General features: G+C 37.6%; 1 protein-coding gene across 2 annotated transcripts in view; it reads right to left on the bottom strand.

Moving 5' to 3' along the window:
* CADM2 (cell adhesion molecule 2) overlaps positions 1-21,211 on the bottom strand; it is a 664,105-nt gene that overhangs the window by 98,187 nt on the left and 544,707 nt on the right. For both annotated transcript variants that reach the window (XM_032208157.1, XM_032208156.1), the window contains exon 6: positions 21,041-21,211. In XM_032208157.1, coding sequence (XP_032064048.1) covers positions 21,041-21,211 — 171 coding nt within the window. The remainder of the gene's footprint in view (positions 1-21,040) is intronic.

Consider the following 21,211-nt stretch of genomic DNA (forward strand, 5'->3'; position numbering starts at 1 on the left):
AATGTCTGTATTTTATTATCAGTCCTTTACAGATGATATTCTTTTTTTGGGTTCTTCATTTTCAGTGTAGCTGTTTCCATTTTTCTTTTTATGCTGCCCTTGATTTCTCTCCAGAATTAAAGTATACACTTATAAGGAGAAAACTTAAGACCAAGCCCTCTACTTTCACATCTATATTTAAAATGAGAAAAAAAAAAATAAATTGCATAAAAAACTAATCTTAAAATGTTATTTTAAAAAAGATAATAAACCCTTGCTGACTGATATATTTCCACCATTCTATTACAAAATACTACCTCCTGCTAGAACTACTTCTTTTAAATATATTTGACAAGTATAAATGTATTCTATCAACACACTGGGCATTAACCTGTCACACCCAGAAGCATTAATCACAACAACATGAATATCACCTAATATTCAGAAAACACCTCCACCAGTAGAAAACAAAGTTTAAAGAAAGAAAACCAAAACAAACCAACAAAAAACCCTGCAATACTGTAGGGTTTGCAGTAAAATGTTGGCTTATTTTCAAATATGCCCATCAGCTTGTTATTTGTAAGCATGTCTAAAAACTCTATTTTTGTACCCAAACAAAACAAATGGAGTAGGTTGTAGGGTTTGGTTTTATTGTGGGTCAGAGCTTTTTCTCTAAAGTTAATAAAAGAGTATCAATTTACACCTGTTTAAACTTTAATAATTTGCATCTTTTTTTTTTTTTTTTTTAGGATTTGGCCCAGTAATTTCATTGTAGTAAAATATTGTAGTTGAGTATTTAAAGCAGAATTCTGGGACTAGTGATTAAAACTGCTTTCTTTTCTTGAGCTCTAAGGACAGTATGTGGGAGATAAATATTCCAAAAATAGTAGGTACTGGAAAAATCCAACCGTATTTTTTTTTTTTAATAAAAAAAAAAGTGTTTCATATGAGTGTAGCAAGACTTCGCAATAGAACACACTTGATTCACTCCCCAGTGACTCATTTACTCACAAGCAACAGTGTGAAAGCTGTTTGGCCCTACAGTCTTGAGCTTGAATAATGAGGTACTTATGAGCTGCAATTGATTGTTAGCACCAGTGTGAACTGAGACTCAAACATATCGTTAGACACATGGCAAGATATCTTCTACCCCCCATGTGCGAAGAATCTGCCCTTTTACTAGAAATAACAGTTTAAGACTGATTACAGATAAAAACTATGGAATGGGGTTTCCAGATACATTCTTTCTTGTTTCAGCAGACTAAAGGCAAAATTTTCACTGAGTGATTCTATTTCTTTTCTTTCTAGGACCTAGGCACATCTCATTGCACAAGACCTGAGAAGTCATTTCAAAGCTTTGGAAGACTTATCTATCTTTTAATCAGGCAATATCATCTTTATTCAGCCACATACAAAATCAGTGAATACATGTGGAAAACTGATTTCAGTTATTCAGGTAATGAATGTTATCTGATACGTGAACAAATTAAACGCTTCAGCACATTATTTTTGTTTTCCTCTTAGCAATAATTAATGGCAACTTTAATACCTTACAGAACTACTTTTGTGATTGATTTAATCTCTTTGAAACTATTTCAAAATAAAGGCAATTCTTATCACTCACGAGACCTTTGCAGTTAATCTGATCACCAATACTATTTTTTTTTTCGTTGTTGTTCAAAATGCACTTGATATTTTACATGGTTTGAAGTAAGAAAGAATTAATTATGTGGGTTTATACATATATATGTGTGCATACATATGTTATACCCCTAAAGAATTAATTAGCTAAAGCCCTTATAAGGTTGCATGCAGTTTTATTTATCTTCATACAAATTATTTCATATAAATTTCTTCAGATAATCACAGAATCACAGAATCACAGAATTTCTAGGTTGGAAGAGACCTCAAGATCATCGAGTCCAACCTCTGACCTAACGCTAACAGTCCCCACTAAACCATATCCCTAAGCTCTACATCTAAACGTCTTTTGAAGACTTCCAGGGATGGTGACTCCACCACTTCCCTGGGCAGCCTGTTCCAATGCCTCACAACCCTCTCAGTAAAGAAGTTCTTCCTAACATCTAACCTAAAACTCCCCTGGCTCAACTTAAGCCCATTCCTCCTCGTCCTGTCACCAGGCACGTGGGAGAACAGACCAACCCCCACCTCGCTACAACCTCCCTTGAGGTACCTATAGAGAGCGATAAGGTCGCCCCTGAGCCTCCTTTTCTCCAGGCTGAACAAGCCCAGCTCCCTCAGCCGCTCCTCGTAGGACTTGTTCTCCAGGCCCCTCACCAGCTTCGTCGCCCTTCTCTGCATCTGCTCAAGCACCTCAATGTCCTTCTTGTAGCGAGGGGCCCAAAACTGAACACAGTACTCGAGGTGCGGCCTCACCAGAGCTGAGTACAGGGGGACGATCACCTCCCTAGCCCTGCTGGCCACACTGTTTCTTAAGCAAGCCAGGATGGTGTTGGCCTTCTTGGCCACCTGAGCACACTGCTGACTCATATTCAGCTGACTATCCACCATCACTCCCAGGTCCTTCTCCGCCTGGCAGCTCTCCAACCATTCCTCTCCCAGCCTGTAGCTCTGCTTGGGGTTATTGCGCCCCAGGTGCAGGACCCGGCACTTGGCCTTGTTGAACTTCATGCAGTTGACCTCAGCCCATCGGTGCAGCCTATCCAGATCCTCCTGCAGAGCTTTCCTACCCTCAAGCAGATCGACACATGCACCTAACTTGGTGTCATCTGCAAATTTACTGAGGGTGCACTCAATGCCCTCGTCCAGATCATCGATGAAGATATTAAAGAGGACCGGCCCCAGCACCGAGCCCTGGGGGATGCCACTAGTGACCGGCCTCCAACTGGACTTGACTCCATTCACCACGACTCTTTGGGCCCGGCTATCCAGCCAGTTTCTAACCCAACGAAGCGTGCGCCAGTCCAAGCCAAGAGCAGCCAGTTTCTTGAGGAGAATGCTGTGGGAGACGGTGTCAAAAGCCTTGCAGAAGTCAAGGTAGACCACATCCACAGCCTTTCCCTCATCCACCCAGCGCGTCACTTTGTCATAGAAGGAGATCAGGTTCGTCAAGCAGGATCTGCCTTTCATAAACCCATGCTGACTGGAATGTAATCGCATAGAAGGCACTGGAAGATTCCTGTATATTATGTTAAAGCATATGTGCAAGTCCTTGACAGCCACAGAGTAAAAGCCAAAACTGAATGCATAAAAGAAAGGAAATTTGTTTAAGATCATAAAGCAGGTCATCATCTAAATCAGAAAATGAATCATGCATGCTTCTTTTTGGTCCCAAGATCATTAAAAGTAGTGTGGCTTGTTTTTTCTACCTAACTTCAGAAGTCCTTGTTTTCTTTAGACCTTAGCTAGCTGGACTACCAGAGCTTCTGTGGATACTTTTTGATGGAACTTCCAGTTACTGGGTGAGTAACTAAAATAAAGTATGATCCCTATTCATCTTAAGGTATTAATCAGTAAAAGCTATGTAGGAATAATCAGATTTCAGAAGAAAAATAATTTTCTAAAAAGAGTAATATGGCCATTATATGGTAACATTATTCTATGATATCATACAGTCGCTCCCTAATGTAACAATCTTCAGTTAATGGAACTAAAGTCTTAGAAAATAAGACCATCTCCTTACTTGGTATGGTGTGAGTAATAGAAAAATTTTAAATTTTTGATAAGACTTTAAGAAATGAATATTGGAAGGTAAATACAGGAGTAGAAGTGTTAATTATCTTCTAGTCACTAGAATTAAAATGGTGCTGGAAATGCACCAATTCATGCAAGACATGTGCATCACAGTCTTTTTTTCCAGAGCATTGAAATATATGTTTAATTGTAATATGAACAATACTTGCCACTACAGTTCACTGAACATTTTGTTAAGAGGCAGATCTCTATACTGTTTAAAGTGTAGCCGTCCTTGCACTTCCAATGAAAGGAGGATTAACAGAAAAGTTCTTATTGGTTCTTCTCTGCAGGAACTTACAAAGGAATATTATATCAGCTATGCAGATCTAAGTCATAGTTCTTGATTCTCTGTTGAATTACAGATTTTTTAAAAATAAATGCAACAACTTACTATAAAATTTAAGTTCAGTGCCCAAAATACCTTTCAATATGGCTAAAATTTCAGGAAGCAGAACAGAACAAGAATGTCTCTTTTTCTTTCTTTTTCTTTACAGAGAGAGTATTATTACTTCCTGAGGAAGGGTCCCGTTCTTCCACATTTTGTATCATGGAGGACTGTAAATCCCCAAGTCTTAGGAATCCACTTCTGTATGGTCTCACTTACAGGTAACTTGATTTTTACCGGGAATGTTAACCAGCCTACTAAGACTATTTCTTTAAATGAGCTATTAAGGTACATACAGTAATCTTTGAGAGAGAAAAAAAAAAAAAAAAAGTCCCTCATTCTGCTGAGTATTGAAGTATTCACATTAATTACGTAAGATACAGCAAAATACTTATTTGACAGTAACATAGTGATTAGAGTATTCAGCCCTTCAGAGTCTGGATAAAAAGTCTGCTATGAGTCAAGGAGCACAATGACACCTCTACCTATCATGAAATAGCAGAATTCCACCATGTATTCTAAGGTCCTTCTTCTACTCTGGTTTTGAACTAGGATTTCACTTTGAAGTTGAAGATGCCTTTTCCTTACCTATGTCCTAGTTTGGACAAATCATGACTTTCTGACACACCAAAAAGGAAAAGGTATTAGCAAATTCTTAATTCAGTCTAATTCACAAGTTATATTTCTACAACTAATTCTACAAGTTCTGTACAATTGTCCCTATTTACATTTAGTACCAACATAATATGGAATATACCATTGATCTAGCTTATGTTAAAAAAAAAAAAAGTTTCTAAAGTTAGATTAGGATGCTCTTAAAAAGAAAAATCTGTAAAATTTTAATATTCCCTACATATTTCCTAGGATGCTTAACTGAAAGTACTGTCAACACTTAGCATCAAATGTCTCTGGTACATCCATTCGTACGCTTTAAGTAATAAGATGTTGCTGAAATGTTTTCAAAGACCTTTAAGTTGTTGCCCTGGGAGTATCTTTCTTACTTGTCAAAGATGGCAAAATTTTCAATGTTGAAACAATTTAAAACATTTTACAAAAATTAAAGAAAATACTAAATACAACGAGAATGACAAAAGCAGGTATTAGATATTTTACCAGTACCAGCCTTAAATTAAAAATACCTTTTCCAAACTGGTGATGGAGATATACTCAACTAGAGCATTTATGTTTGCACATTAGCACTTGCAGGGCAAGCAGGTGATCAGGCCCAGTCAGCATGGGTTTATGAAAGGCAGATCCTGCTTGACGAACCTGATCTCCTTCTATGACAAAGTGACGCGCTGGGTGGATGAGGGAAAGGCTGTGGATGTGGTCTACCTTGACTTCTGCAAGGCTTTTGACACCGTCTCCCACAGCATTCTCCTCAAGAAACTGGCTGCTCTTGGCTTGGACTGGCGCACGCTTCGTTGGGTTAGAAACTGGCTGGATAGCCGGGCCCAAAGAGTCGTGGTGAATGGAGTCAAGTCCAGTTGGAGGCCGGTCACTAGTGGCATCCCCCAGGGCTCGGTGCTGGGGCCGGTCCTCTTTAATATCTTCATCGATGGTCTGGACGAGGGCATTGAGTGCACCCTCAGTAAATTTGCAGATGACACCAAGTTAGGTGCATGTGTCGATCTGCTTGAGGGTAGGAAAGCTCTGCAGGAGGATCTGGATAGGCTGCACCGATGGGCTGAGGTCAACTGCATGAAGTTCAACAAGGCCAAGTGCCGGGTCCTGCACCTGGGGCGCAATAACCCCAAGCAGAGCTATAGGCTGGGAGAGGAATGGTTGGAGAGCTGCCAGGCGGAGAAGGACCTGGGAGTGATGGTGGATAGTCAGCTGAATATGAGCCAGCAGTGTGCTCAGGTGGCCAAGAAGGCCAACACCATCCTGGCTTGCTTAAGAAATAGTGTGACCAGCAGGGCTAGGGAGGTGATCGTCCCCATGTACTCGGCTCTGGTGAGGCCGCACCTCGAGTACTGTGTTCAGTTTTGGGCCCCTCGCTACAAGAAGGACATGGAGGTGCTTGAGCGGGTGCAGAGAAGGGCGACGAAGCTGGTGAGGGGCCTGGAGAACAAGTCCTACGAGGAGCGGCTGAGGGAGCTGGGCTTGTTCAGCCTGGAGAAAAGGAGGCTCAGGGGCGACCTTATCGCTCTCTATAGGTTCCTCAAGGGAGGCTGTAGCGAGGTGGGGGTTGGTCTGTTCTCCCATGTGCCTGGTGACAGGACGAGGAGGAATGGGCTTAAGTTGAGCCAGGGGAGTTTTAGGTTAGATGTTAGGAAGAACTTCTTTACTGAGAGAGGGTTGTGAGGCATTGGAACAGGCTGCCCAGGGAAGTGGTGGAGTCACCATCCCTGGAAGTCTTCAAAAGACGTTTAGACGTAGAGCTTAGGGATATGGTTTAGTGGGGACTGTTAGCGTTAGGTCAGAGGTTGGACTCGATGATCTTGAGGTCTCTTCCAACCTAGAAATTCTGTGATTCTGTGATTCTGTGATTGTTGTTTCATATGAAGTGTAGCGTACCTTCAAGTCGTTAGATTTTTAAATGTGTTTATTGCAAGAACTCTGTAATTCCTACTTCCCATGCTAAATGGTATAACAGAAAATGTTGAATGTACAAAACTTCCATGACAATTTCCTGTAATAATTTCCTTAATGGTTTTGCATGCTATACAGTGATTTTGTAAAATGTTTGGATCTTCTCTTTGTACCTGCCTACCATGCTTTTGTTTTGATGAAAGCAGTCCAATAATAGATATAAGCTATGTGCTGCTCAAGTAACAATCAGTACTTGAAGTATTATTGTTCTCAACTTATGGTTTAGGGAATAAAGGTTGGTTCACATCATTCTATGGAAATGGATGAAAGTGTCAAGAAGAAAACACATTTCTCTTGGTTTCCAATGTTGTTCTTAATCAGAGGATATATATATATATTGGTCTTTAGGATATTGAAAGACCTGGCATAGAAAAATTATCACATTTTCTGACAGTAACATATAAGCTTCAGTATATACAAGGTGCATAGTGAAAGATTAATACCTTGAATTATTTTAGTTTATGACTCCTTGGAGGTTCAAAAAGATCCATGGGGGAGGTTTTTTCCTCTATTCATGGTACACATCAGTATGATATATGCTGCCTAAATCTCTGTTTCTTAAACAATATGGGGATTTTGTGTTTGTTTTATTTTCACACTGTTTGAACTTAGAAGAGTGGCCAGTACTAAAAGAGCTGGACCTAATTAAAATGATGGAAAGAAAGGGAGGCACAGAAGTTCAAACATTATTTGCCAATATAAATGCACACCTCCTATACAACATAAGACTACAACAAACATTAATAAGCCTCCAAAGCAAGCACCTCCTATCTGATTAGTTTCCATGGAACCAAATTATCAAGTGCCTATTTCAAAAACAGGGGAAATGCAATCCTTTCCCTATTCATGTTCTAAATAATTGAAAACATCCCATTAACATCATTTGACCCTAGGCCTCCACTGGAATACTTTGATTCTTATACGTGTTTTCTTTGAAGGTGATTCTCTCTCTGTAGCTTATGCTCTTATGAAAGTCTCTCCGTCTGCACTAAGAATCTGAGTTTATTGTAATGAGTTCTGTGATCCTTCTTGGACTTTCGTCTGTGTGCAAATTCTGTTAGCAGTAATAAGTAAGACACCAGTAAAGAAAGGGAAGAGTAAATCACTTGTTAGAAGTTGACTAGAAGTTAACTAGAAGTCATTTCTTCTACAGATTATTTAAAAAGCTTTAAAAGTACTACTAGGCTTTGTTTAACAATGTAATTCTGCAGCGGATCCATTCATATAAATGATGCCATTGTATCAATTTGGGAAGAGATCTATGCTTGTGTAACAGAGCCACGCTTCCCATTGTGATCAATGAGCTTCCCAAGAATGCCAGTATTTACTTTCATGAACCCTAAGCAACACCAGGAGCATGTCTTAACTACTCTCCAGTTCAGAAAACATTCGCGTAACCTCCAGATAGCTCACATTAAAAAATACAGTGTTCCACAATGGTATAACATCCATGTCATGGTTGCCAGATCATTTGGCAGAGGCACAGGAAGGAGGTTTCTTGACTCCTCCAGAGGAAATTTTGTTGTGATTTATAGGAATAACAGAATTCTCACCTTCTCAGCAAATGAGTTGTGCTTTTATGCCATGTAAAAAAATCTGCTTTGGTTGGTTCATGAGGCTCACTGCATTCTCCTCCTCTTGCCCTAACTTGCTGCATTATTTTTAACAAAAATCCCAACAGGAATGGATCATAATATTATAGTCCTGTCCAGATGAATAGATAGGTTTTTCTCACCAAGGGCTACTATTTAAAGATGTCTTCATTGCCAGCAATTGCCACTGCCCAGAAAAGCTCATGTGTTTTCCTTTGTCACTAAAAGGGATAAAAATGTATTACACAATCACAGAATCACATAATTTCTAGGTTGGAAGAGACCTCAAGATCATCGAGTCCAACCTCTGACCTAATGCTAACAGTCCCCACTAAACCATATCCCTAAGCTCTACATCTAAACGTCTTTTGAAGACTTCCAGGGATGGTGACTCCACCACTTCCCTGGGCAGCCTGTTCCAATGTCTAACAACCCTTTCGGTAAAGAAGTTCTTCCTAACATCCAACCTAAAACTCCCCTGGCGCAACTTTAGCCCATTCCTCCTCGTCCTGTCACAAGGCACGTGGCAGAACAGACCAACCCCCACCTCGCTACAGCCTCTTTTAAGGTACCTGTAGAGTTGCCCCTGAGCCTCCTCTTTTCTGCAGGCTGAACAAGCCCAGCTCCCTCAGCCGCTCCTCGTAAGACTTGTTCTCCAGACTCCTCACCAGCTTGGTCACCCTCCTCTGGACTCGCTCAAGCACCTCCATATCCTTCTTGTAGCGAGGGGCCCAAAACTGAACACAGTACTCGAGGTACTCGATTAGCACCCCACCTTCCTGTTCACTCTCAGGATCACTCTCAGACCACTCTAAGTTCTCATATATAAATGTGTGTAGAAGCATATTCTGCAAATATCTATAATGCTCAATTTTACTCAATCATTATTTATGCTCAATCTTTTTGTACAATAACCACCATTTTCTCTTTGTGCCATATTTCAAATTAGTATGACTGATTCATTACAACACACTTTTCTTCCTATATGTTTAACTAAATTGCTATCTACCTACAGCATATCTTTACCTTGTAGTGTTATTTAATGATTGCAAACCTTCTGAATATTTAAAAACTTATATAAATTGATTGGACATTTTATCATGTCAGTGAACAACAACAGTTCTAGTGCTATCATTTTAAAAATGTTATAAAAATCTAACAGTGCAATAATAAAAGATTATTGCTACCTGGTAATAAATGACTGCCAGATGATTTTTAAAGTATTTCCTGAGAAACTAATTCATTTGTTTTGTACTTGATTGTGTCTGTTTTTTTTTTTTTTTTTTTTTTTTTTTTTTTTAAAAAAAAAGCGTGTTTTCACATATCACAGACCTCTTCGTTTTTCATAGTGCTTTTTCTCTATTATTTCCTTGGAAACTTTCCATCATTTCCATGATGTAAAGACAAAATAAGCAGATATCTCTGAAGATGATGAAGATTCTGTGATTCACTGATTAATTAGGACTGGAGAAAGCATAGGATCCTTAAGGTATCCAAGGTATCTTTTTTTTTTTTTTTTTTTTTTTGTCAGAAACTGTGAGATCATCTATTTCATATATGGATGGTAATCACAAAACTTTAAAAATTCAGTATTTTTACACAATTTTATTCCCATTTCTAAAACAACTACAACAAACCTAAGAAATTAGACTTAGAAAAAAAATTAAAAAAAGAGAAATTTAAAGAAATTTCCAAGGATAAACCACTCTAGTACATACAAAAATAAACATAAAATTGGCTATCCCAAATGAGATCTGAAGGAAGAGAGAGGAGTACTCTAATCAGCTCTGTGAAAGTACTCACCATTTTTAATAGCTTTTACACTTAACAGCTGCTTGTATCCTACAGCTGTGAATCAGCATTCTTCCAAATTGGGCTTCTTTTGTAAATGACAAGTAGCGTGGCTTCTGCTTGTGCCTTATTGTTTTGTAATAGGCACTCACAAAGCAAATCTGCATTGATAAACTTTTGTAAATTACCCTGGGAAATACAGTATCTTCAATGCTCTCCTTCAGAATATAATGAATTACTCCTTGCTTAAAGAGATGAAAGAAGTATTTTGCATCTGACTTTATTTTATTAGTAGTATTTGTGGGAAAGACGATCTAGATCAAATGTGTCTTGTGTCATGGCAATTGCATTTCATTTCAATAAATCTGTTCAACAACACTACAAAATCAAGCTTTAAGATATTTTTTGAAATACTTTGCTTTGATAAAGGTGAATACTTCGTATCATATCTGCATGGATATTCCCATACCTTCTTTTTTTACTCCTTTAAAAGTCACTCTACAGTCAAGCAAGACTAGAACCAGCATATAGTCCCTTTGTTATCTGAGATTCTTTGATGACTATTATGTCATCCTTTATCTCATCTCTTTCAATTTAGTTTAAAACAATGCTTGTTGAAGAAGAAAGTAGTAACAGCTTGCACCAGAAAACTATAAAAACTCTCTCCTAGATACAAAACAACAAGCCAAATGCCAGTGTGGAGGAAAAAAAAAAAAAAAAAGCTTGATCAGTGAAATATTCCCTCTTGACACTTGTAATTCATGAGTGCCTGAACTCAAGTACCAACCTGGCAGGAAACCCTTTAAGTTACTAATTCCATAAAAATTGATTATCTGGTACTTTGTTAGAAATATTCATAGTACCTCTTTCAGCATCTCAGCTATCAGTCATATCATAATCATTCACCACAATTGCTAAAAAAAAAAAAAAAAAAAAAAGATTAATATGTGATAGAGCATAATGCATGGCTTGCAGTTTTGTGAAGGTGAAAGAGCAGATGGAGGTACACTACCAAAACTCATCAGCTCCTCTCCATTCCACTTAAAATTTGTTAAAACCTTATACTTCCTGTTGTCATGTAAAGACAACACTGATCGTTCTTACCTGCTTTGTAGTTGGTCTTAAAACTGAGAGAGAAATGTGAGCGTAATGTTGGCTATATTGGGAGACCCTGCTGAGCTAAGTGATAGAAAGAGAGGTACTCTCACCACAGTTATACGCGTGTGCCACTTCATGAAAATAATACCAGTAGCACTACCTGTGTTATTTCCCCACTGTATGGTTTTGCAGAATAGGGTCACTGGGTTCTTAGTTATCCTTTAAGTCCCATACACACAGGAATGACAAGGCAGAAATTATATTGTCATTGGCAACTCTGTTCTGTTTTCTTCAGTGATCAAGTGAACTTTGGAACTCAAGTGATGAAGCTTAGTTTCACAACTTTTATTTTGTTTAATTATTTCTGTTATGCCACTTCTTAAGAACAAGTAATCCCCATTTTGCTCACCTCTTCAGACATACACCTTTGTTCCCTTTAAGATCTTTATTATCTTACAAAGATAACTCCCTTCAACTTACTCACATGTATTCATTTTCTCAATTTTTTAATGTCACCTAAGAGAAATAAAGGAAGAAGCTAGAGAAAACAAAACAAAACAAAAACAAACAAACAACAACAAAAACTACAACAAAAAAAAAAACACCAACCTTCTAAAATCCCAAAGTTTCAAGAAATGCCTAAGTCTGAGTCAGTGTATGACCTTTTGATATAACTTTCTCTTCTGTGTCCTCAGTTTCTTTTCCTTACTGCCTTCAGCTTTCTCTCGCATTTGACTTAAATTATCTTGAATATGGCTTGAGAATTGCAGCACATTCAAAACTGTTGAAGGAATAAATAAGAGCTCTGGATGTTCAGCATCCCCCTTCAAGCCTTTTTCTGACATTTCTATCAGACAGTGGGCACTGTAAAATTTTAATCTATAAAAAATCATTAAGTCTTACTATCAGGACATGAAAATCTGACTCGTTTCTTATAAATATATATCATGTTTTGAAGAAGGGCAAGCTTCTCTCCTTTGGAAAGTCCTACTAATAACCTCTATACATGTTTCTTCCAAGCTGTCTCACCTGCTTGCTAGTCATTAATTTTGGAAATAAACTACCCCTACAAACTCTTCAATAGGGAAGGACTTCTTTGACTTTCTGTCACTAGGTTACAGTGAGATGGGTTGTAACATGGGGTTTGAGCTATAAAGATGGTGTAATTTTCAGTCTCCTTCCAAGATGATACCATTTGAAATAATACCTAGTCTAAGCTAGAAAAGAACAAAGAAGATATCTTAAGTATATTTTGAAGGATGCATGGGGCTTAATGGATCTTAGTCATGTACATGAAAAATTCTTTCTGAAATTGAGACCTGATTTGGAGCTTCTCAGACACTGCATTGTCATCGTTCAGCCACTCAGTCTTTATTGTCTTATTAGTGCAATGCAACATAAAGCAGTTAAAATAAATGTATTTAAAAACTTGCTTTTAGTTTTTTCTGTAAATTCAATCTTCCACTACATATTTCTTACACAGATCATCTAATATAAATTACATCCATATAGGCATTAATCCTATGAAATACAATGCAGATAAATTATTTAGTTTTTAACTACTTTTCAGTGACTGATCATTGCTTAGATTAGGAGCTTCAAAAACCTGTTAGATGAACTAACTTTTTTTTTTATGATCACCAAAGAATATTCTTCAGTGGCTTGACTGAGTCATTGTGGGCATTTCTACTGATGGCAATAGCTCATGGCCAGACATGAACAAATTGACCACACAACCTCAAAAGCCTATAGTGTGCTCTATAAGGTTCTAGCCCTTCCAGAGAGACAAAAGTTGTTAGCCCACCAGTGCTCATTAACTCCAGAATGTCACCACACTGACCCAAGCTACCATCTCCACATACAAAGTACTATGCTGTTCAAATATTTATTTGTAACTGGTTCAGAGGTGACCTTCCTGTGCTCCTCTTCCCGGTGTAGTCATTTTCTCTGTCTTTTCAGTCCTTTCCCACAGGTTGTCTCTTTCCTGTGCCTAAAAGATTATTCTTCTGAAACAATTATATTTAATGTTTATTTGCTGAACATACTATTTTTATTAAACATTCCCTCCCAAACTTCCTTTCAAACATTCTTGAGCCTCCCTTAAACACTCTACAGTGAAGTGGAATAACCTGCCCACATCATATTTTTAAAATCTCTATGCAGAATATATGAGCAACTCAGTGGATTTCCCTATAAAAGATTTTAGCGAGAAATAAATTATGTGAGATTAGATTTCACTTGTAAACCATATTTGAACATAAGCCTCCAGATGGGAAAGGTCAGGATTGTACATTAACCCTTTGAACTAGATATCCCCTTTGAAAGATGAAAGTTTGGTAGTAAATGGACCCACAAGTTTTTGAATTATTTTGCATTTAAATAATGGATTTCTTATTTTCATCCATCATTAACCTAATTGATCTCATTTAAAAATGTAAATTGTGGCACTGAACTTTCTTGTTCATAGATATTATTCTTTACTGTTTACCATAGCTATCCTTTATGTTTCATTTGTTTCACACATTCATTAATACAAAAAGCTCAAACAAGATAATTTAGCTTTTTAACATAGTGTTTACATAATTATTGAGCTAAATAATTAAATAGAATAACTTCTTATTTACTTTTCATTCAATATGAAGAGCTGTACTTGTAGGGAATGCTACATCTTTCAGTTTGCATTGTTATTATTACTATTTTTAAAACTGTCTTTTACATTGTCAAGTATGGAAATATCATTCCTTTAAGGGAGACAGAATGGAAGGTTGGTCACCACAGTACTGAAATACCACTGAGATGCTATATTGTCCACATTACTGTTCACACTGTGATTTATGGAAAACAAACAAACAAACAAAAACATAACAAACAAACAAAGAAAACTGTTTAAGGGTAAACATCAGAAGAATATGTCATCACAGGTGAGTCTTTTGTGGAAACCTGAAGGTGTACAAAGACTGAACTTGTCTCAGAAGAACAGGGAGTCAACTTTAAGACCTCAAAATTTTATCATTCTCAAGAAAACAGGAATCTAGCAGAACTTCTTAACTGAAAGAGAAAAGAAGGAACATCTCTCCAGGAGAAGAGTTGACCTCCAAAGGATAGGACTATCCTATGATTGTGAGAGACAGTCCTTCTCTGTCAGAAAGATGGATCAGACTCAGGTATGTGTGTAGCTTTTCCAATATGAGCTTAGAAGGATTTTAAAAACAAACAAAACAAAACAAAACAAACAAAAACCCATCATAAATATATATGGTTCTCAGAGCTGAATCTAAGAACTCTGAAGAAGGAAGTATTAAAGCCAATGAAGGCATTAGGAGTACATCCATTTGTGGACAACTCTGCTGCTTCAATGGGAAATTTCCTCAGCCATGTGCTCAGTCTCCTTGACATATGTTATATTGTGCAATAGGATGGACCATGCCAAAGAACATTCTGCTTTATCTGTGCCATCTTGGTATTCCTGAAAGAAGGCTTAAGCTTGAGATATTGGCTACCTGCTTCAAGTTCCACAGGTCTCTGATGTACCACAATTCCCAAACACTCAAATTATACCTCAGCCACCACTTGGCTGAAATAAAATGAAGATGGGACATATTCTACCCATTTACAATACAGACCAGATGTAGTTAACCGGGAAAAATGTCCATCTCCCCTCAGAATTTATCATAGCTAAGAGATGTCCAACTTCATGTGCTTTTGTGTGAGCACACAACTGCCTCTTCTGAATTACAAAAAAAACAGCAAGTCCATAGTTGATATGGTCACCCTGAACAGTCACCAAAGATATTTAAAAATGTAACTAATTCATCAGAATTCAACAGTAAGATGTAAAAAAGCTTTTTTTTTTTTTTTTTTGCTTTTTTTTTTTCCCCTCTTTCAATAGACTGTTCTCACGTGGAACTGTCTCTTAGTCATTCCCCATAGACAAAGGGTCTAACAGTCATGACCACCATGTATGACCATTTTCTTGCCTTTTAAAAAGTAATAACTTATTTCATATAGTACTTATGAAATATTTTCATATAGTATTACGAAATAATAACTCATTTCATATATACTTCATATATTGCATATTATAATATATATAAATCATATCTTATATTTTCACTTAACACCTTCCTTTCTGAATGCAAAATAGTAGAAATAGCATTCCAACAACAAGAAAACAAAACAAAACGAACAAACAAAATGAAACCAGCCAAGTAAAAATAACAGTTTCTCTTAGTGAGAGAATAACTCTCTTAGTGAGCATCAGCTAATGTACCTCTTTGATAAGATTACTCTGCCTTACACCAGCAAAAATTTTAAACCAATCCTGTTGTCAGAGAAACCTCCATTTGTTAATACACTAGAAATCACAGTAATACCCTGTCGTTGAACACATACACGGATGCGCACACACAATTTTCTACAAGGCTGCACAAGTACATTGCTGATTTGCTTATCTGTGGCCTCCTGCATTTGAAGTGCTTTGTTTATTTAATGCAAAATCAATAGCTGTATTTCCCATACAATAGCCAACAATCTCTTGGAATAGCTGCCTAATTTTAAAGCCAAGTTCAGACGTTCATTGCAAAAGAATCTAATAACAACCCACAAATGAAGGAACAGCCTGTCACACAAATATCATTAGAATAGCCTATAGAAACAAGTTAACTATGGCTATAGACTTGTCAGATTGACAATTCACTGCACATCTGTGTCTGCCAATATAGAATTTACTCAAAATTGCTTCTCTAGACACTTCTTTACATAACACATATTTAGCTTATTAGTGCTGTCATCTGGGAGTGTGGTCAGTTTTAGAGCAAAATTTCCCTGTGTCCGTCAGCACAAATCGCATCACAGATGCCATTTTAGAATTACGATGATTAGGTTTGAAGTTCAAATGATTTGATTTCACTTTAAAGTTTCAAAGTAGCCTCTGGGGCAGACTTACACAATTAATTTTTACTGAGGTCTGCTGGGTAATTTACTGTAGTCAGAGGATTTTTACTAAGGTAAGGTAATTACCACTGGGTAATGTTATGGCACTCTGTTCAGTAGGAAGTAACATGTTGGCTGGCTTCTGCTTGGAAAAGACCCAGAGGAAAATGAAGATGCTGCTTCTGAGACAATGAGGAAGGATGAGCAGAAGTCACTCACTTCCCAGATCTGGACCAGAAGTTGTATTTGCCGTCAAAGTGTCTTTTTAGGAGTGTGCATGAGGACTTACAGTATACAATCCTGTAAATATTGCACTGAGAAGCTTTCAAAATTCAAGTGCTGCACCTGTGATTCCTTAACACAGGAATGAAGAACACCTTATTTTAGTTTGAAAGCAGAAGTAAACAATAAAACAAAACATCCCTCTGAGATTTGTATTTACCACTTACAAGAAGCACCTCCTAATAATCAGTGGCAGCTAGGCTGACAAGCAAACTTCAGAGCAAAGCCGCAGGGGATACGAGTCTATTTTAGGCTTACTGTTGACAGTAAGGGTCAGAGGAAAAATAAACTCAGCAAGCAGTGTCATGCTACCACAAACCTCTGCTGGCCAAGCAGAAAGTAAATTATGGCTGAACCTTTCAGCACAAGAGAAACAATTGGGCCATTGGGCTGCCCTGCAGTGCACAGAGCATGACATACAGATGAACAGGCTTAAGCACAAGTGAGACATAACACAAATTACTGATAAATAAAGCTCAATAGATTGGAGAAGCTAATTATCTCACAGTCTGGACTGGGGTAGAGCATGCTCACCCCAATAGCATTGATATTATTTTAAGATCTGAAGTCTGCAAAATTAATTTGGAAAGACCTGTGAAAACAAGAACTGATCCCAATTTCCTTTAAGATACCTTTCTTTTGGTCAAGCTGTAAGTAATATAGATAATCTCCAGTTCTGGACCAGACTATTAAAAAAATAAAAGAGCAGCAGAAAGACTCAGAAAGTATTACTATTACATATGCATATATGCAAATACATACATATATAATAAAAAAAAACACTACCACTACCACCTTTTTTTTCTTAAGTTCACTTCTCAGCTCAATTTAATGTACAGTCATACTACTGGTGAAAGCTGATTTGATTGCTCTATCACACTAAAAAAAAAAACAACAACAAGATTGTGTGAGGGGAAGTATATTGCATATTGATATAACTGCTGATAGCATTACTGGCTTTAGTATTCTTAAGTGTACTTCCTATTAAAGACAAAAGCAGTTAAGCAGTTGTGTGGATTCAAAAGCATCTAGACCTCTGTGGACTCATTATAAATACCTGTTTCATATAGTCTGATTGCCTAAGACAGATTTAATTTTATACTATCATTCAGTAGATATAAATAAATAAAAAAAAAGCCTGTCATTCCAAACATTATGTTGCCTTTTTTTTTTTTTTTTTTAACCTACTGGATACAAACACAATACTGCAGTTCCTACTGTTTTTTAATTTGCTTTTATTTTTTATATATATCTTTTTTGCATTTTGATGAAGCCACATTTGTTTTGCCCACTATCAGGGGATAGTTGCTTGAAACAAAGAAGATTTTTATTATTATCATTATTATTTACTTTCAAGCATAATTATACAGGGCAGAAAACAACAGAAATAGGTAGGCAATTTATTATTGCCCTTTTTTTCTAACCTGTCATGATGCACTGGTAAGGAGCTATCTACAGATAGAATTCCTCAGATTTTAGAAAGGTGTTTAAAAGCCAAGTGCAGTTCTAGCAGGTGATACCAAATCAATTTTGTGTTCATTCTTTGGCAAACTAACATCCATCTGTACCATTCTGTTTCACCCATTTAAGATACTTGCTTATCATACTATTTCCAAGCTGTCTCCTCATTTGAAGTACACTGGAACATTTGGAACAAATGCCCTATGGAGCAATGCCACACTACTTGTGATTTTAGGCAGCGTGACTTTTGGAACTAGAGGACTTCAAATTAACAAATTCTTATGATGTTTCTCATGTTGTCCTGTTAATTCATCTGTTTTGTCAGCACTATTTTTGAACTGCTGTCAGCTGGTATTGAGGATATATTGGATCATCTCACACATTGGGTCCTGTGAGCATGACTCTTATTAATACAAGTAGGATATCTCTACCATGTTTGTATCTTATGAATTGATGGGTAAAAATCAGCTTCCAGTGACTGCAGTACCACAGCTGTGAGGGTGAGCAATAGAGGAGGACAAGCAGGAGAATAAAATCAAAGACCACAGTTCCAGTGCTATGTAAGCCATTCAAAGTCTTTGTGATTGCTCTAGCAAATCACCCTTCTGTACCTTTTCCTTCAAGGCTCTCTGCTGAACCACATCATCTTTCTCTTTTCCTAAAATTTCTTTTAAAACCTTGTCCCAGGTAAGACTGCTGAGATGTTGACCATGAAGTTGTAAGTGGTAAGGAAAAGGACAATAGACTGTTCTTAGTCTCCTTGTCACCAGTAATAAAATACTGCTTTCTCCATGGTTTTATATGGCATTCCTACCCTCTCTTCTAAACCTAAGCATATTTTGGCACATTTCTCACTTATGTGTAATGTGTAATGATTCTATACTAGTTCTGGAGAGCATTAAATTGGTTAGTGGAAAATTAATGAAGCAACCAGGAAGGATAGAGAATAATTAATTGTGCCTTATGGCTTTTGGTAAGTTGTCATTCTGAGGGGGCAGCATAGCACATAAAGAATATCAGGGATTGTAAACACCCTGTGCAGTTTGTCCTTGTTGAAGAACTTCAGTGAATGTGCAGAAAACAGAGAAGGGTCTTGTTCAAAAAAAGAAGCAACAGGCAAAGGGAAAGATGCTCCCTGTTGGTGTTTAGTAAGATAGCATCTTGCTGCCTAGGGTGCAAAGGGAAAAACAGTGTATATTCAGGAAATTTTGTATATGACTTTTGTATATGACAGAAAGGCTTTTCTGCCTTATGTTACTCACATAAATCAGAAGCTTTCCTTTACCTTGAATCACATTATACTGCAGCCACTGTGACTCAGTTTAAACCCCCTATAAACCCCCTGTGTATCTACTGTATCATTATACTGTACCATACTGTTTTCTGTATCTACTGTGTCATTCGATTTGGTAGATCTCCTGTAGAGCCAACATCTTGAGCAGGGCACTGGAAGAAGAGCTAGCAATTTGGATGTGATAGCATGCACCAGATCAGTGGCTGATGGTGATGGCATTTAGAATTCATGGAAATAAAGCTGTTAAGGATTCACGTCTCTAGTACAGATGTCATTAGAACATTTTAGGAGAGGCAGGTGCTTAACAGTCATTTGGTGAAGAAAGGCTTTGATCTCCCTCAGTAAAGTGATGCACAGAATGTATCAGAAAATAGTTATTTTCAGTACACATACTTATGGATACTAATCCACATCTGCATCATTTCAGACTTCTTGCAGATGGCATTTTTAGCAATGCTGTCAGCTTCTATGCATGGAGTGTTTTTGCCATCACATTTTATGTATGCTACAAGTCTTAGACACTTACAGAACTATTCCTCTGTTTAGAAATAAGTTATACATGCCAGCAGTCCTTGACATGGTGTCTTGGGAACTACTGGAAACTTGTCTGCCTTATGGACAAGCTTGTCTGCTTTATAATAGGTTCCTTTGGTTACACCTACCCTAGAAACAGATCTATGAAAGGTCTCTCCCCATCACTTGTTCTGACAATATTTTGCAAATGTCTCTTTCAGCTGACAAACAAGTACAGGTGTTCTACAGAAGCCCATGTAACAGTACACTGCAGAATGGTTGATATAGAATCATAGAATCATAGAATATCCTGAGTTGGAAGGGACCCTTAAGGATCATCAAGTCCAACTCTTGACACCACACAGGTCTACCCAAAAGTTCAGACCATGTGCCTAAGTGCACAGTCCAATCTCTTCTTAAATTCAGACAGGCTCGGTGCAGTGACCACTTCCCTGGGGAGCCTGTTCCAGTGTGCAACCACCCTCTCTGTGAAGAACCCCCTCCTGACGTCCAGCCTAAATTTCCCCTGCCTCAGCTTAACCCCGTTCCCGCGGGTCCTGTCACTAGTGTTAATGGAGAAAAGGTCTCCTGCCTCTCGACACCCCCTTACGAGGAAGTTGTAGACTGTGATGAGGTCTCCCCTCAGCCTCCTCTTCTCCAGGCTGAACAGGCCCAGTGACCTCAGCCGTTCCTCATACGTCTTCCCCTCAAGGCCTTTCACTTTCATATAATGCAAGTGAATATGAAAATGTCATCTGATGGTGAAAAAGATGTTCTCCTGAGTGTCTCATAATTTATAAGTGAGAAAAGTGACTTGAAGGACAACACGACTTTCTAGTAGTGCACACAGATACATAGGCAGACTCATTCAAACTTTGAGCATATCTACATCAGTATCCTATATAGACAAGTCCTAAAAATACATTTTAAAGGGCTCTTCCTCCTAGACTTTTGCTATTCCAGAATTACATAGAGTTTCATTAGCAGGATTCAAAGTTCCTGAAGCAGTCTGGCTGAAAACTTGCTTCTTTTCATACCCTTGTTTCAAGTTTTCAGATATTTTCAAGGGTAGTCTTGGACTACTATGATCGATGTTAAAGCCCTCTTTGATATTGCTACAATGATAAACAAAGAAAGACAAATGCATTTCCTCTCTACCATTTTGCAAAGCAAACCAGGAACTTAGTTCCTGGTATTTTCACTAGTAAACACTCACTAACATCTTTAGAGTTACTCCTGAAATTAAAAAAAAAAAAAAAAAAAAAAAAAAAAAAAAAAAAAAGTGGCATAAAGATGTTATCAGTACTCACTGTATCAGAGATTTTTATAATTTTCCTACAATAGAAACTCTAAAACAAAACGAAGCTATAAAGGCAAGCATATATAATGTGTATTACTTACAGTGTATTTCTAGAACCTGCATTGCTATCTGAGGTGTAGAGTTTAGGGACTCATGATCTACTCTGCAACTTACAACTGCACCATCATCATTGCGATCTGCAAGGAAATCCAGTGTACTGCTGACTGTAAATGTTTTACGATTTGCATCTTCTTCTTTTAAATATTTAACAT

The sequence above is a fragment of the Aythya fuligula genome, chromosome 1, assembly GCF_009819795.1.
Source record: "Aythya fuligula isolate bAytFul2 chromosome 1, bAytFul2.pri, whole genome shotgun sequence".
Classification (NCBI taxonomy): Eukaryota; Metazoa; Chordata; class Aves; order Anseriformes; family Anatidae; genus Aythya; species Aythya fuligula.